The sequence below is a fragment of the Myotis brandtii genome, unplaced genomic scaffold (assembly GCF_000412655.1).
Source record: "Myotis brandtii unplaced genomic scaffold, ASM41265v1 scaffold1341, whole genome shotgun sequence".
In the NCBI taxonomy this organism is placed as follows: Eukaryota; Metazoa; Chordata; class Mammalia; order Chiroptera; family Vespertilionidae; genus Myotis; species Myotis brandtii.
Window position 1 is genome coordinate 338,428 of NW_005354761.1, and position 11,853 is coordinate 350,280.

The 11,853-nt window shown below is 44.5% G+C and overlaps 1 protein-coding gene across 3 annotated transcripts in view; it reads left to right on the forward strand.

The window, feature by feature from the left end:
• The first annotated feature begins 307 nt into the window (after nt 1-307).
• Nucleotides 308-11,853, forward strand: part of MS4A1 (membrane-spanning 4-domains, subfamily A, member 1) — a 17,654-nt gene continuing 6,108 nt past the window's right edge. For 2 of the 3 annotated variants that reach the window (XM_014534954.1, XM_014534956.1), the window contains exons 1-4: nt 308-469; nt 8,940-9,114; nt 9,546-9,665; nt 11,126-11,182. In XM_014534954.1, the coding sequence (XP_014390440.1) occupies nt 8,956-9,114; nt 9,546-9,665; nt 11,126-11,182 (336 nt within the window). In that variant the 5' untranslated portion in view covers nt 308-469; nt 8,940-8,955. The remainder of the gene's footprint in view (nt 470-8,939; nt 9,115-9,545; nt 9,666-11,125; nt 11,183-11,853) is intronic. The other variant, XM_014534955.1, reaches the window with a different exon arrangement.

Genomic DNA, 11,853 nt, shown 5'->3' on the forward strand with positions numbered 1-11,853 from the left:
TAATTCTCTCTGCATGGATGCCTCCTTCCTACCTACCCACTCCTAAAAGTGAAGTAAAAAGTTAAAAGTGTTCACAGCCCATCTTTGCAAAATTTCTAGAGCCCTTCTTGCCCTTGGGGACCCAATATCCACACCTGCTTACAGGGTGGGGGCTGCAAAGTTCTTCTAATTAAGGTTGTGCAAAGTACGTCAGGCAGTCCCCTGGGGTCCTTTTCAAGAAGTGAAACCTCCTGTAAGGCAGAAACTTTTTTCTATGTCCTTCAGCTCTAATAAGTGTATATTAAACCAAAGTAATTGGGGTGATGTCCAAGGTAGCAGAAGTCACTGATTTCCTGTCACCTGGTATCTATCAGCGATCCTAGGTCTGGCCTAACTCACTCACCCCTGTGCACTTGAGAAAGTAGCAGTCAAGTGAACTCAGCAGCAAGCATCAAATCAGCCCTTGAGCCCTAAGGTCTTGGAGACTCAGGTAAGGAATCAATTTTCTATGTTTCAATTACTAAAAGGGAGTAATTGATGGGGGAGGTATAGGATAGTTTCGGAGAGTGGAGATTTTTGGCTTTAATTCTAGCACTTTCCTGGTCAGGTTTTCTGATAGTGTCATGATTTGAGGAGGAGTCATATCAAAGCTTGCTGCCCACCCACTCTTAATATTTCCCTTTCTCTCTCTCTCTCTCTCTCTCTCTCTCCCTGCCTCCCTCTCTTTCTCAATTCTGGCAGATGGACTTTGAGTCAGATTACAGCATGTAGATTAAAACACAATTGCCAACCTGCTGGGCTCAGACCTGCACTCTACCACTTACAAGCCACATAACCTCAGGACGAGTTACTAAGCCTCTGTGTTCTCAGTTACCTTTTGTATAAAATTGTGGCAATAGTAACACCAATTGCATTATAAAGATTAAATGAGCTAAAATCCTGAAGCTCTTAGAACCAGTTGTGTAGTACGAAACAAGAAAGTAACTAGTTGTGGTTATAATGAAAATAACTCTATTCCCATTAATTTTTTTCCCTTCAAAAGATAGCCCATGAAATGGAAATATCCTTAGATGTTACTAAGCCTCACAGGCTAACATTTCTGAAGGGGCTTGGTGGACACCAAAATGAACCTCAAATCCTGACTCAAATCCATCACAGAAGCTTAGAGTAAAAGCGGGCACTGGAGATGAGAGGAAGCTCTAATGAAAGAGGACAAAAATAAAATTTAACCATGTCATAGCTATTTTCTAAAACCAGTATGTAATGTGACTCCTTTTTCTGTTTCCCGTAAGATAATTAGATGTCTCTGATCAGATTGCCTTTTTGTCCGATGCCCTGTGCATTTTGTAAACCTGCTCTGAAGAGGCAGTTCAGTTTAATGTTCATTCTAACGTTTACTGACTTCATAGTATGGAGAAAATGAGTTCTCTGTGTAATCCTCGTAGGACATTTCCTCGCAGGATTTACATCCCATTAGAGAAGCTACAATATGGTTTATAAAGAAAATAGTAAGAAATGCAAAGAGCTGTGACTTTGAAAGAGAAGTTGATGCCATCAGTGAGAAGGGCAGGAACAACCTCAGGTCATGTGTGTGTTTCATGGGGAATTTGGCTGAAAATGCAGGGGCAGGAGGAGCGTTTCAGAGGAGAGGATTGAGAGGAGAAAGCAAGAGGCTTGTCCAGACCAGGGGTTCTGGCTCCCGTGGGAAACAATGGGATGGAGCTTAAGAAGTTAGGTAGAGCTGAACTGTGAAGGGCTTCTTTACAGGCAATGACTATTTGGAGAGAGAGTTCAAGCTCAGGAAGAGCATGACCTAAGTAGTAATTTAGGGCATTGGATCACAGGATAACATTTCTGGAGCGGGGTGGTGGACACCAAATCCTGCTTCAAATCCATCACGGAAGGAGGGAGGGTAGCCCTAGCCAGTTTGGCTCAGTGGATATAGCATCAGCTTGTGGACCAAAGGGTCCCAGGTTTGATCCTGGTCAAGGGCATGTACCTTGGTTGCAGGCTCCTCCCAGGCCTGAGCATTGGTCGGGTTCATGTCGATGTGTTTCTCTCACATCAATGTTTCTCTCTGTCTTTCCCTCAATTTTCACTCTTCCTAAAAATCAATGGAAAAATATCTTCAGGTGAGGACTAACAAAAACAACAAAGAAAAAAAAGGAGAGAGGGTGGATTAGAAAAGAGAAAGACTGAAGGCAGAAAAGCAAGATTTTTGTGCTCAAACCAAGAGAGGAAATGAGAACTGAATGCATGAGGTGATAGTGGAAGTAGAAAAAGGTTCACCTGCAAGATAAGGTACATTACAGAGGCCCATACAGCATGACCTGGCCATTGAGTGAACGTGGGAGACAAAGGAGCCCAGTGACAGATGGCTCCAACTTTTTATGCCTGGGCGACAGGGGAAACAGAAATAAAGCAATCTGAGGGATGATGCCTGAGGAAAGGCTGGGGACTCTGCAGCACGGTCCCTGCAGAGAACAGTTCCAGTTGAGTGACTCCCCTACAACTGGCTGTGAAGCATTGATGAGTGAGGGGGCAGAGAGGAAGTGGAGGAAGAGAGTGGAACCATAAGCTTTTAAGAAGCTTTGGGTAAAGGACAGGGACACTGGGCAGTGTTGAGGGACACTGCTATATTAAAGAAAGGGCTTTGGGATGGGGGGACACCGTGGCACATTTTACTATTTAAAAAAAAGGTCTGGTGCTTACAATTTTCTTTAAATATTATATATTTTATAAATTGCAAGGTATCTCATGTTCTCAAAACAATACTTTGAATCAAGAGATAACAAAAATAGCAAGCAACAGAGCTGGGACTAGCTCCAGCTACATGGGTATTGGGAACAGTGAGACTGATGATGCAACAACCGACTCCTTGAAGGACTAAAATCTTGGTGGATGGAGATAGGCTGAGATGCACAGGCAGAGGGAAAGGAAGCAAGAACATTCTTCCTAAGAGATAAGTACACAGGAGGCCAGAAAGGATAAAAATGCAAAAGTATTTTGAGTGGCAAAGGAGGAAGTTGAGGTAACGAAGGGGGAAGTTGAGGTGACAAAAGCCTTGAACTTCTCAGTAAATGATGCAGTTATTGGACCTAAAAGTCATAACTCAAACCAAAACCCATAAAGGCTGTGAGCTCTCCTTCAGTGGGTGGAGAGAAACAGTGGTATCTTTTAAAAATCAAAAGAGATTTGCCATAAAATGGGGCAGTGTCTGGTAAACCGAGTCCTTATTTTCATATAGCTTAGTGAAAATAAGATACTATTATTATCATATTTTGACCAATGTGCTCAGTAACCCACATTGGTTATGAGTTATTAATGTACCAATGAGTCTTTGGGCATAACCATGTAGGGCACCGTGTAAGTAATTATGAACAATTTTTTTTGAATAGGGCAAAGCTTTTGGAATCTACAATATCCTTAGGAGTATGTGGTCTACTTTTATATATTCCCATAGAATGAAGCTTTCATTATCCAGTCATTCTATAATGCCCGGGAATAATCTAATCTATCTATCTATCTATCTATCTATCTATCTATCTATCTATCTATCTATCTAAAGCCTAAGTGACCATTCAACCATTTGACCAGTACTTATGACATGCACTGACCACCAGGGGGCAGAAACTCAATGCACAAGCATGAAAACATGGATCAGACTGATGAATCTTAGAGGGAAGAGGGGAGGGAGCAGGGCAGGAAGAGATTAACCAAAGATCTTATATGCATACTAGAGGCCTGGTGTATGGATTCGCACACTGGTGGGGTCCCTTGGCCTGGCCTGTGGGGATCAGGCTGAAACCGGCTCTTTGACATCCCTGGAGGGGTTCTGGACTGCAAGAGGGGACAGGCAGGGCTGAGGGACCCCACCGGTGCACAAATCTGTGCTACGAGGATAATATAATATAATATAATATAATATAATATAATCTATACTAATAAAAGGGTAATATGCTAATTAGACTGGACATAGGCAGGCAGGGGAGCAGTTAGGGGTGATCAGGCAGGCAGGCACAGGCGATTAGGGGCAATCAGGCAGGCAGGGGAGCAGTTAGGGTCAATCAGGCAGGCAGGCAGAGGTGGTTAAGGGCAATCAGGCAGGGGAACAGTTAGGGGAGATCAGACCAGCTGGGGAGCAGTTAGGGGTGATCAGGCCAGCAGGGGAGCAGTTAGGGACAATCAGTCCAGCAGGGGAGAAGTTAGGGGCAATCAGGATGGCAGGGGAGCAGTTAGGGGCAATCAGGCAGACAGGCAGGCAGAGTGGTTAGGGGCGATCAGGCAGGCAGGCAGGCGTGTGGTTAGGAGCCAGCGGTCCTGGATTGTGAGAGGGATGTGGGATCGGGCCTAAACCGGCAGTCGGACATCCCCTGAGGGGTACCAGATTGGAGAGGGTGCAGGCCGGGGTGAGGGACCCCCCCATGCATGAATTTTGTGCACCGGGCCTCTAGTATAATATTATCCTATCTAATAAAAGAGAAACATGGTAATTTACGTACGACCGCTACCCTTCCCATTGGCTAATCAGGGCGATATGCAAATTAACTGCCAGCCAAGATGGCGGCCGGCAGCCAGGCAGCTGGAAGCAAACATGAGGCTTGCTTGCTTCAGTGAAGGAGAACTCCAACGTTCCCCGCCTGCCTTGCCAGCCTCTGAGCTGGCAGTTTGAAACATTGTAACAAATATAGAAGCAAAACAAAACCCCAGAAACCAGCTTTCAGCCGGCTGGGATCTCAGAGCTGGAGATGATACAGTGTTTCGATTATAGAACCGAAACAAACCAGATACCTGCTTTCAGCAGCAGAGGCCTTGGCCCAGAATAAAAAAAAAAAAGAAAAAAAGGAGCGGTTGGGAGCTTCAGTCACCCACCAGCCTGAAAACAGCCCTCAGCCCCTCACCCAGACAGGCCAGGCAGCCCAGTGGGGACCCCCACCCTGAAGGGTGTGTGACCAGCTGCAAACAGCCATCATCCCCTCATCCAGGCTGGCCAGGCACCCCAGTGGGGACCCCCACCCTGAAGGGTGTGTGACCAGCTGCAAACAGCCATCATCCCCTCATCCAGGCTGGCCAGGCACCCCAGTGGGGACCCCCACCCTGAAGGGGGTGTGACCAGCTGCAAACAGCCATCATCCCCTCATCCAGGCTGGCCAGGCACCCCAGTGGGGACCCCCACCCTGAAGGGGGTGTGACCAGCTGCAAACAGCCATCATCCCCTCATCCAGGCTGGCCAGGCACCCCAGTGGGGACCCCCACCCTGAAGGGGGTGTGACCAGCTGCAAACAGCCATCATCCCCTCATCCAGGCTGGCCAGGCACCCCAGTGGGGACCCCCACCCTGAAGGGGGTGTGACCAGCTGCAAACAGCCATCATCCCCTCATCCAGGCTGGCCAGGCACCCCAGTGGGGACCCCCACCCTGAAGGGGGTGTGACCAGCTGCAAACAGCCATCATCCCCTCATCCAGGCTGGCCAGGCACCCCAGTGGGGACCCCCACCCTGAAGGGGGTGTGACCAGCTGCAAACAGCCATCATCCCCTCATCCAGGCTGGCCAGGCACCCCAGTGGGGACCCCCACCCTGAAGGGGGTGTGACCAGCTGCAAACAGCCATCATCCCCTCATCCAGGCTGGCCAGGCACCCCAGTGGGGACCCCCACCCTGAAGGGGGTGTGACCAGCTGCAAACAGCCATCATCCCCTCATCCAGGCTGGCCAGGCACCCCAGTGGGGACCCCCACCCTGAAGGGGGTGTGACCAGCTGCAAACAGCCATCATCCCCTCATCCAGGCTGGCCAGGCACCCCAGTGGGGACCCCCACCCTGAAGGGGGTGTGACCAGCTGCAAACAGCCATCATCCCCTCATCCAGGCTGGCCAGGCACCCCAGTGGGGACCCCCACCCTGAAGGGGGTGTGACCAGCTGCAAACAGCCATCATCCCCTCATCCAGGCTGGCCAGGCACCCCAGTGGGGACCCCCACCCTGAAGGGGGTGTGACCAGCTGCAAACAGCCATCATCCCCTCATCCAGGCTGGCCAGGCACCCCAGTGGGGACCCCCACCCTGAAGGGGGTGTGACCAGCTGCAAACAGCCATCATCCCCTCATCCAGGCTGGCCAGGCACCCCAGTGGGGACCCCCACCCTGAAGGGGGTGTGACCAGCTGCAAACAGCCATCATCCCCTCATCCAGGCTGGCCAGGCACCCCAGTGGGGACCATATAATATAATATAATATAATATAATTAATATAATATAATATAATCATACACATAAGTATATATACATGAGAGCATATTTGCATACGAAATGAAGTAGCATATAGAAACAGGTATGCTTTTGTTTATCTACTACCATTTTTATCTTAATATTTTTGAAAGCTTTGTTGAAATTTCCATAGCAAGACATTATTTTAATAGAGAAAATATAGTTTTCCCTAATGGTCATTACTACCATTAGCCACTGCAGACATAGCCTAAGTAGAACTTGCTTACATAAATGGCTTATCTCATCAATAATACAGATACAACCTTAGGCCATTGAAAAAATATGGAGAAATTAAAAACAACAGAAGTCCAATCATCTAGATAATTGATGACTTTTGCTCTTTAAGTCATCCTTACTAAAATGAGCCTTCTGGAGAGGAGTGTGGTGACTCCCAGCTCATTCCACACTTGGCATGGGAAAATTAACCTCTCTGACCCTCCATTTCTATGTTTGCAATAAAACAAAACGCCTACTTAGTAAAGAAGGTATTGGGAGAGTTGGAACTAGATGCATATACACTATTCCTGGCTCATAGTAGGTGCTCAGTGAATAACTGTATGTGGTATAGCTTGTTGTGTGGCAGAAAGAGCACCAGTCTCAGGGCCATGGTGACTGCCTTCTGGTTTGGCTTGATCACTGGGAGCAAAGTCTTTAACAAGGCATGTCCCATCCCTGGGCCGCCATTTCCTCATTTGTCAAATGAACAGAATGGTTTCTGAGGTTCCCCCTGAGTAGCTTTAAAAATCCTGTCTGGTGACCAGTTTGTAAACTCTGTAGTGGGCTACACTGATATATTCCTTTTGGTTGGTACAAAGCAGATCCCCAAGACCACATGACATATGATAATCTAGAATTTGAGCAAAATCAAGTGCAAAGCATTCAGTCAAATCCTCGTCTCTTCCCTTCAGCTCAGACAGATATTCTTTCCTCAATTGATTTGTAATCACCCAATTTGAAGGAGAAGAAAGAGGTTCATTAGTAAAATAGACTGAATTCCTATTCCCTACAGGGTACAAAGCAGTCTGATACCATAGGTACCTAATTGTAGAGGTCCAAGTCCACATTTTAAATCTCTACTAGTCATGAAACTTTGAACAGTTACCTAACTTTTCTATGCCCTTGTTACCTTCTGTACAAAGTAGGGACAATGACTTATCCCTAATATACTCTGTGAGGCTCAAATGAGATGCCAGATGTGAAATCTCTTTGTCACTATAAAGCAGGTACAAAGGTGAGGCCCAGGAGACATCCAATTACCTGTCTCATGGCACACCTGTAGTTGCCTGGCTCTGTGTGACTTCAGTAAGATAAGCAAGGTGGACAGACAGTCTTGGTCTCCAAGTCTCCTTACACAACTTGCAGTCAATAAAGACAAGAACAAAGATGTGTCCCGAAAGAGAGATTTCCAGAGCCCAGGAGAGACCAAATAGAATTCATGTAAGAAATTGACATAAACAAATGAATACCAGAAGAAAGCCCAAGGTAAAGAGGGCTGAGCAGTCTTGAAGTATTAGCACTGGGAAGCACCTTGATAATAGTCACTGTCTAACTTCAGAAATGAATAAATTATGACTTCTAAGAACAACTAGCATTTACTACTTTCTCACTATGTACTAGGCACTTTCACATGTTAACTTCTCACAAATGTCTGTGAAAGGGGTATTGTGCTCATTTTTCAGATAGAAACAAGAGAAAGTAATGCTCAAAAGGTAATAATGCTAAAAACAAGAGCAGCAACAAAAACAGCCAATAATCATTCAGACATAAGTATCTTACATACATTTATTTCTTCAATCATACTTACTAAGAAACTATTAAAATACTGGATAAGAGAGAACAAGGTCTCTGCTTTGATGGAATTTATAAACAAGCAGTCAAATATAATGGGGTATTGTGGGGCAGAGTAACTAGGAGGTTGAATCATGGATTGAGGGTTCAGGGAAGGCTTCTCTGAGAATCTGACATTTGAGTTCCATCTGAGTAAAAAGACACCAGCCATCCACAGACCATCAGCTCATTTAAACCTTATAGCAATCCTATGAGAAAAGAATTATTATTATCTTCCATAACAATAGTTCAACTCGAGGCCCAGAGACTTTTTAAAAAATTTCCCAAGGTTCACAGCAAAAAGAAGACTCATGATTTAAACCTCGGCAATCTGAATCAGGAGGCCCTGGTCTTACATACAACCTTAGAGAGCCTCCTTGAAGTGATTAACTCAAGGTCACAGAGTTAGTAGAATCAGCCCTTCCTGACTCCAAGGACAGACATCATCATATTCTGTCATGATGCCTCTGGTCCATCACAATGGACAAAAGCAACTAAGCATAGGAATAAGGGCAAGTCCATACAAAATGCATTTTCCAATATTAAAGCATAAGAAAAGCATCCAGGGCTGAGAGACAAACAGAACATGCAGATATATGAGCATGGTGTTTACAAGATAAATTATGCCCCAAATATAGTTGTTAAGAATACTGGCAGCAAACCCTGGGCCCATATGTCCTTGCCTGAGATGCCCCCTCCCAATCCAGTAGGACTTGCCTCAGATCCAAAGTCACAAGGAAGAGGCCATGTTTACCCTCAAAGACACCCATGGAAAAAAATACTGAAAAAAGTATTCAGATCAAATGACACAAGATAAAAGACTACTGAAATCCTGTTCTCTCTGTTCTCATTTTATTATTTGTTTTATTTTTAGGATTTTTGAGGGTGAAATGACGACACCCAGAAATTCAATGAGTGGAGCTTTCCCAGCAGATCCTACGAAAGGCCCTATTGCCATGCAACCTGTTAAAAAAATAATTCCCAGGAAGGTATCTCCTGTGGTTGGCCCCACACAAAGCTTCTTCATGAGGGAATCCAAAGCTTTGGGGGTGAGTCAGTTACCCTCTATTCCATATCCTAGGGATTCTCTGGCTTATAGAAGTAGATGCTGTAGACCAGGTACAGGATTCAATCCAATTTGAAGGTATCTGATCCAACCTGAGGTGTTCTTTATGTCTGAAACGGTGGGTCAAATCAAAGATGTACAGAGAAGTTATCACAGTAATCTTTTGATTTTGAGACTTACATATGATATCCCAGTTCATCACCAATATCCTAGGCATATCTGTCTTGGAAATGACCCATTTCCTTCACCCAGGTGGTGAAGAAAATGAATCCAAACAAGACATAGGTCTTGGCATCTTCACCACTTCTTTTAGGCATTTTACACAGGCCCAAGCCAGGGCTTCCAGCCTTACCTTTGCTTTCTGACTTGAAGATGATTTAAACTCACTCACCAGTGCCCCTATTTTCTCCACAGGCTGTCCAGATTATGAATGGGCTCTTCCACATTGCTCTTGGTGGTCTCCTGATAATCCACCTGGAGGTCTATGTACCTATCTGTGTAACTGTGTGGTACCCTCTCTGGGGAGGCATTATGGTGAGTAAAAATTCACAACCATTTGGGGAGTGATGCAGACAAAAATTTTAAAAAGACTCCACAGGAATATACCAGATTAGTTCTGTGTTGAGGAAAGTTGAGTAGGAGATAGCTTGTCTGATTAAAGTAATTTGTGGAAAGAAACTTGACTAAATTGAGTATGATTGCCATGGTTGAGAGTTAGTCATCATGCTTCATGTGAAGTCAGAGAAAGATATCCTACATGAATCTGCAAAGGGAAGGAAGAGTGTTCAAAGCATGACTTATCCAAAGTCAAGCTGGGCAGGCAAAGGAGCACTAGACATTTTGACTATATAACTTGGTGTTTCGGAAAGCAAAAGGGGGTAGGACCATCCCACTTCCAACTGGTCCTTCTTCCTTACAATTCTGTTTAGTTACTATTGCACACGGTGAAATTAGTCCCATCCCAAATGAATCTCCTGTAGCTTATCAGGAGAGCAGCATTCCTTATGGCTGTTTCATGTACATGTTTTTCAAGCTTGTAAGCCTGTCTGGGTGTGGTATGGGGCAGTGGTGTTTATATCGCCATTACATTTTAATAGTCACTATGATAAAGATAAGCCCAAGATTTTCCGAACAAGGGGAGATAGATTAGAACAAGAATTTTCTCCATTTTCACAGCTTGGACAGTAGAAAAGGAAAATGAGAAATAATTATCATCACTTCCTGTAGCAGCCAACATTTTAATGGGGTGCCTATGACATTCAGGCCAAATATTTCCTACATTGATTCACTCTTCATTAACAATAGTTATGTAAATTATTGGGAACTACTAAGAGCAATTATACAAAAAATTTTTAAAAGAAAAACAAAACTTTTAAATTCACAGTCTGACTACTAATTGACATGGAAATGCAAATTCTGCCTCTTTGTGTTTTTTTAATTATTATTTTTTAACCCTCGCTGGAGGAGTGAAGATATTTTTTTCCATTGATTTTTAGAGACAGTGGAAGGGAGGGGGTGGAGGCAAGAGAGAGAGAGAGAAACATCAATGTGACAGACACCATGATTGGTTGCCACCCACACACACACCGGGACCAGGGGGCAGAGAATAGACCTGAAACCCAGTTACATGCCCTTGACCTGGGATCAAACCTGAGACCCTCTGGTGAGCAAGTCTACACTCAAACCACTGAGCCATGTTGGCCAAGGCATCTTTGGTTTTATTATATTCCTAGTCACAGCTCCTCAGTTGGTTGAATAAGAGGCATGGATTGAATGTAGTTGAACTTGAATAAAGGGGAAATATGACCACTGAAAAATAAATGAATCCAATAAAAATGGCTAAGTAAATTAGTGAAAGTGTTTGAAAATGTGGATAGCTTTTTTAAAACCCAGTTCTCAATGTTAAAAAGTAATCACTCTCTCTGCTTCTCCCCCACTTCTGCCAATTCTCCCATCTCCACACCCTTCCCCATCTACCACTTCTCTTTTCACAGTACATCATATCTGGATCACTCCTGGCAGCAGCCAAGACAAACTCCAGGAAAAGTTTGGCAAGTAATCATATGTTCTTCTCTCCCACACATCAGAGGCTTATTTGATTTCTCAGTTGAAAACAAGTACCCTTAAAGACCTTTGGAATCACAATAGCATTGAGTTCTCTCAACCCTTAAAAGCAAAAGATCCTCTACAATGTGATTGTGATTTTATTTAAGAAAAACTTGAAAATGAGATCTACCGGAAATGCATCCATGGAAACAATTTAAAGGCAGATGAAGAGCATGCTTATGATTTTATGACTGATAAATGCTGTGTGAGACTAACAAATCTCCTTAAAAGTTATGTCGTTTCTCTCAGGTTGCCATTTAGGACAGCTATCTAATCAATGCTATGATTGACTCAAGTCCTAGTTGATGTTGAGCTGCAATTTTGAGCTCAGTTTATCTCCATGTACCTCTGAGTTTTCACCTGTAAAATGAAGATAACAGTACTTGCTACCACATGACATTGTCATTAGGATGAAATGGAGTAGTATAAAGGAAAGTGCTCCGGAGGCACTCTCACCCTGGAAGAGCTCCCATATTGTATGGGTCATGAGCTCACCAGAAGGTTTTCTCCCCCAATTTTTTTACACCTATTAAGCTATTGCTGACTTGAGTCACTTCCAAAGTCAGTGAGGGATTGAGTGAATGGAAATACTCTACTCTAGAGGTGGTCTGACAAA